Source organism: Cebus imitator, unplaced genomic scaffold (assembly GCF_001604975.1).
Source record: "Cebus imitator isolate Cc_AM_T3 unplaced genomic scaffold, Cebus_imitator-1.0 Scaffold625, whole genome shotgun sequence".
Lineage (NCBI taxonomy): Eukaryota > Metazoa > Chordata > Mammalia > Primates > Cebidae > Cebus > Cebus imitator.
The window spans coordinates 755045-760695 of record NW_016107940.1 but is presented as its reverse complement, the minus strand read 5'-3'; the positions used below and the strand labels follow the sequence as shown (position 1 = coordinate 760695).

General features: G+C 46.9%; 1 protein-coding gene across 1 annotated transcript in view; it reads left to right on the top strand.

The window, feature by feature from the left end:
• Nucleotides 1-5651, top strand: part of GFPT2 (glutamine-fructose-6-phosphate transaminase 2) — a 47733-nt gene that overhangs the window by 29829 nt on the left and 12253 nt on the right. Inside the window, exons 10-13 of the mRNA XM_017517296.1 lie at nucleotides 2472-2635; nucleotides 4081-4176; nucleotides 4278-4375; nucleotides 4664-4784. Of these exons, the coding sequence (XP_017372785.1) occupies nucleotides 2472-2635; nucleotides 4081-4176; nucleotides 4278-4375; nucleotides 4664-4784 (479 nt within the window). The remainder of the gene's footprint in view (nucleotides 1-2471; nucleotides 2636-4080; nucleotides 4177-4277; nucleotides 4376-4663; nucleotides 4785-5651) is intronic.

Genomic DNA, 5651 nt, shown 5'->3' with positions numbered 1-5651 from the left:
TTTTTTTCTGAGACAGGGTCTTGTTAAATTGCCCAGGCTAACTTAACTAACTCCTGGGCCCAAGGGATCCTCCTACCTCAGCCTCCAGAGTAGCTATTTTCAAAAATTAATGGACTCAACATTTAAAATTAATTTAACGATTACAAGTTATTTTTTCAAAATATTGATTCTCCCCCAAATTAATCTGTGAATTCCGTGCTGTAATTAGGACCATCCAGATTCTTTTGCTTATGCCTTTGGAACTTAGGGAAGTGATTCTATCACATGTGGTAGAGACACAAGAAAGCCAGAACGTGCTGAGAAAGAGGAATGGTGGGTGGCCCTCCCAGACGTGAGCACACTGTGCAGCTTTTGGGCAACGGTGGCCAGCGTGTGCGGGGCACGGTATGTGGGCCTCGCCAGGATCCCATCCAGTAATCACTACAGACCTCTAGGAAAGGCACAGCTCTCTCCTGTTTACAGAGGTGGAACCTGAGACAGGAACTCCAGGGAGTTATCTATATTGCCCAGGGGCACAGGACTGGTAAGAGACAGAGGCCCTGAGTCTACCTCAGGCCTAACTCCTGGGCCAGTGTTCTTAATGACCAGATTATGTTACTACCCATTTTGTAAATAAAATGATTACATTTAAACAAACATATGTACATGCATGCATAAATATAAACACACATTATCATACATTGTTGGTTGGTTAATGCTACAATGTAAGCAGTGTTGATCTGTTGGAGACACGATAGGGCCATTTTTACTTCTTGTCACTCCGTATTTGTACTTTTTATACAATGGGTATGTTTTGTTTAAAATATTTTTTACAGTACAGTGGCTTGCGATCCTTCTTTCTCTTTCTTCCCTAACACCTGGCTAGATACACCTTTCTTAGAGCCTTAGACCTTGATAGTTTCTCTCCTTACCTTTGCACCAAGAGTTCAAGTGTTCATTTTCTGGCAGTCACATGTGGGTGTGGCTCTGGATAGAATGAGAATGTTTTCTTTTTTTGTTTGTTTGTTTTGAATGGTCTCTCATTCTGTCACCAGGCTGGAGTGCAGTGGTGTGATCTTATGCCGAGTGATTCTCCTGCCTCCCGAGTAGCTGGGATTACAGGCACCTGCCACCATACCCAGCTAATTTTTGTATTTTTAGTAGAGACAGGGTTCACCACGTTGGCCAGGCTGGTCTCGAACTCCTGACCTCAGGTGATCTGCCCACCTTGGCCTCCCAAAGTGCTAGGATTACAGGCGTGAGCCACCATGCTTGGCCAAGAGTATTTTCTCTAAGAGTCCTTCAAGCCCAACCTGATGGGTTATACCACAACTATGTACCATTAATCACCTTTCTTTTTCATTTAGCAACATTTCAAACTTAAAATTATTTTTAAAAACACTTTGTTTTATGATCTCAAGGGAAGAAAGTCATTATTCCTTTCCATACAGAGAAAGTTATAAAAATAAACACAATGACCCTGTGTTTCTTTGGTAAACATAGCTTATAGATTACTTTTAGGGCCCCTTTGTGTGCACATGTGCACGTGTTTAAGAAACTAGGTCTTTTGTCCTGATGAGTTTCCCATTGTCTGGATTTTGCTGAGTGCATCCCCTGGTGTCATTTACAATGTTCCTCTGTCCCTTATGTTTTCTGTACACTAGAGGTTACAAGTATTAAAAGCTCGATCTTATTTAGGTTTGATCTCTTTTGGCAAGACTACATAGTTGATGGTGTGTCCTTCCATCAGGAGGCAGGTAGTGTCTCACCATCTCTCTTTTTGTGCTAAGAGCCAGCAGGAGCTTGAGTGTTGCCAGCCTTATCCATCCATGATAAAGCTTCGGTCAGCTTTTCACCTCCTGGTTTCGATAGCCATGGATGGCCCCTGATTAGCACTATTAAAATTAGGAGTTCATAAGTTGATTATTCTAATTCTATTATTTCTTCGTTACTAGCTGTATCACTTCTTAGAGAAACTTGCTTTCATAAAGTATGTGGTTGTTCCAAAAGACAGATTGTTTAGATTCTTTCCCTACATGATTCAGAATAATGTGTTGGTTCTCAAGTATCCTCCAGAGATGACATTGTTTGGATCCTGATTTGAAGAAACCAGTTATAAAAAGACAGCCATGAGATTATTGGAGAAATGTGAACATACTGAATATTTGATGATATAAAGGAACAACTATTAATTTTAGATATGATTGTGGTATTATAGGTTAAAATAGTTTTAGAGCTATATGCTAAAGTGTTTACAAAAGAAATGATATCATGTCTGGGACTGGCTTCAAAATAATTCCTTGGGGAGGGGAGGGAAGAGTGGAGAAAAAGAGGAAGATTCACTTGCAAATCAATGTTTTTAGTGTGTCGTTTCTGTCCCTCCTAAAATGCCAATGATGTGCCCCCACACATGGGGAACAGCAAGGGGCTGCTGCCTTGAAACTGCTCAGGGCAGGGTGCTGATGATGATGCCTGTGTGTCCCTTGCCCCAGCGCTATCATAGAGCACACCAACCGCGTCATCTTCCTGGAGGACGATGACATCGCTGCAGTGGCTGATGGGAAACTCTCCATTCACCGAGTCAAGCGCTCAGCTAGTGATGACCCATCTCGAGCCATCCAGACCTTGCAGATGGAACTGCAGCAAATCATGAAAGGCAGGTGTCTTTGAGAGTCCATGTGCAGCAGCCTTGGGAGCTGACCCTCCTGGTAGCACTCCTAACACTCTCTGCCTGGCCCTGGTAGAGGCCACAGCCCTCCCACCCTCTGTGGCCACCAGGACAGGGCTGCAGGTGTCCTATGGCTTGCACAGTTGAGGGGATGTGGGGAGGCTGGCCTGGTGCTTCCAAGGGGGACTCCTGTCTGCAGCCGGGTGCCAGGTCCTCCCTGCTAGAACGCAGCCCAGTGTGTCAGCTGCCTTCCTTCACCAACGCTGGGGGACTCACTCCCACCCTCAGGCATCATTTCTCCTCTGGGTGGGAGGTCTGCAGTAATGGGGGTGGGGGGCACACTTTCTCCCTACTAGGAGAGCCTCTCTGTCTGCATCCACCTCCATCTCCCTGCAACCTCTGCCCCACAGTGCAGCCTGAGCAAACTTTTAAGAACACGAATCAGCCCCTGTGATCATCCCCCTGCTCAAGGCCCTCCAGTGGCTTCCTACTGTTCTTGGAATAAAATCCAAACTCCCTGCCGCAGCCCATAAACCCTCACACCCCCACCAGAGCCAAAGCCTGGTCCCACCACACTCAACCCTCTGTCCCACTGTGTTCCGCCACAGCCCTTGCGTTCACTGTTCTTCTCACAGGACTGGTTCCTTTTCATCATCTCCAGCTCCCCTGAAATGTCACACCCTCAGAGAGTCCTTCCCTGCTCCTGTGTCTGCCGTGGTCCCTCCCCCTACGGTGGCCACCCCTTATTCCCCTCACTTGCTTCATTTGCCTGTTGCACCAGTGCCAGGTCATGGGTGGCAGGCCAGGAGCACTGGCGATGTTGGCATAATGAGCGTGCGTATCCTAGAGAACACTGTGTACCCCGCCTGTGGGCGCCTCCAGAGCGTCAGGCGCAGCTGCTGCATCAGGATCTCAGACACCCTGCAGCCCCATTGTCCCATCAGCACCATGCAGCCCCACTCAAACCAGAGCACTGGAAATGCCTGTGCGGCTGGAAAGGTTTTTATTACAGAAGCTAGGAGGGTATTTGTTAAAAGGAAAATTGCTTATTTCTTTGGGCCTGCTTAGCTGTATTTCCCTAACTTGGTGGCTTTTTGGGACTAAAGCACTTTACTTTCTTTTGGTCTTGCTAAGGGGAACACAGCCCAGAGGGACCAGCTAAGCCATTTGTTACTTGCATCCTCTGGCAAACCCCTCCCTTCCTCAGCCTGCAGGGTCCAATATGTAAATTGAAGATGATAGTCATGGTTTCTGACCTGCTTCCCTCTGAAAGTCCATGTCAGGCAGGATGATCCTGGGGATGCCTTTGGGAATCTGCAGTAAACTTTACAGGAGTTGCTATCACTACTGCATAAGGAGAAGAAGTGAACTATTCCTAATGAAAAGCAGGAAACATAATGAAATTAAAACTGACCAGATGTTTATTGGACCAGGTAACTTCAGTGCATTTATGCAGAAGGAGATCTTCGAACAGCCAGAATCCGTTTTCAATACTATGAGAGGTCGGGTGAATTTTGAGACCAACACAGGTAATTCCTACATTCAGTGGGGAGCTTCTGCCTATGCCTAGTGCCAGGGAATGTGGTCACTGTGTAGACTTAGCGTTAACACCCTGCCGTGTGCCCTGCAGTGCTCCTAGGTGGCTTGAAGGACCACTTGAAGGAGATCCGACGATGCCGACGGCTCATCGTGATTGGCTGTGGAACCAGCTACCATGCTGCGGTGGCTGTAAGTGTGACACATGCGCGGGGAAATCAACAGCAGTCTAGGGCCAGACACTGGGCTTCAATTATATCACTCATTTGGCCTTCTGAATTTGGCTAAGCCATTGTACCCGTTCTCATGAGCTAGTGTGAGAAATGACAGGGAGCCCTTTTATATTCGAGGTGGCCTGTGGGTAACCCTCGCCACCTGGACAGTGAGGTTTCAAGTCACAAACTGTCCCTAGAAGCTTAGCTGCCCCATGTCCCTGTCGTGCCTGTGACTGACTTTAGTCCCCATGTTTGTTGGCTTCAGACGCGGCAAGTTTTGGAGGAACTGACTGAGCTCCCTGTGATGGTTGAACTTGCTAGTGATTTTCTGGACAGAAACACACCTGTGTTCAGGGATGATGTTTGCTTTTTCATCAGCCAGTCAGGTAAGGGACACAGTCACGTGGCTAGCCTTGCATCAGGTCAGCTCTGGGGTCTCTCCTCTTCGACTTCATCCAATTAAGCCCTCTGCATGGCCACCCTGTGCTGCAATCCCTCTCTTGCAGCAGGTCATTTAACCCTTAGAGCTGTGGATTACTGTCACTGTTGTACGGGGAGGGCAAGAGATGTCTAAGGTCATGCAGCCAGGGGTGACTGAGCCAGAATTAGGCTGGAAATCCACGCCTATTAGTTTTTCCTCTGCCCTGTGGCTTCTCTCTCTTCTTGCCTGTTCAACACTTCAAGGATCACTTATTAAGAGTCACGTGGAGGACCCAGTGTGGGCTCTGTGCTCAAGTGCCCAAGCCGAGCTGCCTGTGGCATGCAGTGCCCATGCTGCCCAGCAGGGGGAGGTGTGGGGAGATAGTACTCCCTTTTAGGGCCAAGCTAAATGCACCCATCTGGTGCCATCCCAACACTAGGCTTGGACATTTTCTTCAGCTGCCTCAGGACGGTGATCCAGGGCCATAGGCTTGGAATCTCCTTGAGCTCATGGAGGATTTTTGAAATGCTTTAATTCTGGAGAATTCTAAACCTTTATAAAAGTAGAGATATTCATATAATGAATTGCCTAGCCTCAGCACTGATCAACCAGCCCAGCTGGTGCTGGTTGGACACACTTACATTAAACCCTCATCTCCATGGGGTTACTTTGAAGCCAATCCCAGATATCATGATATTCATCCATATAAATACTTCAGGATGTATGATTAAAATGATAAAGAGAAACATCTAACCACAGTGTCATTGTCATTACCACAACTAAAATATTGATTGTAATGCTCTATTATCTACTGGGATTTTTTTTTTTTTTT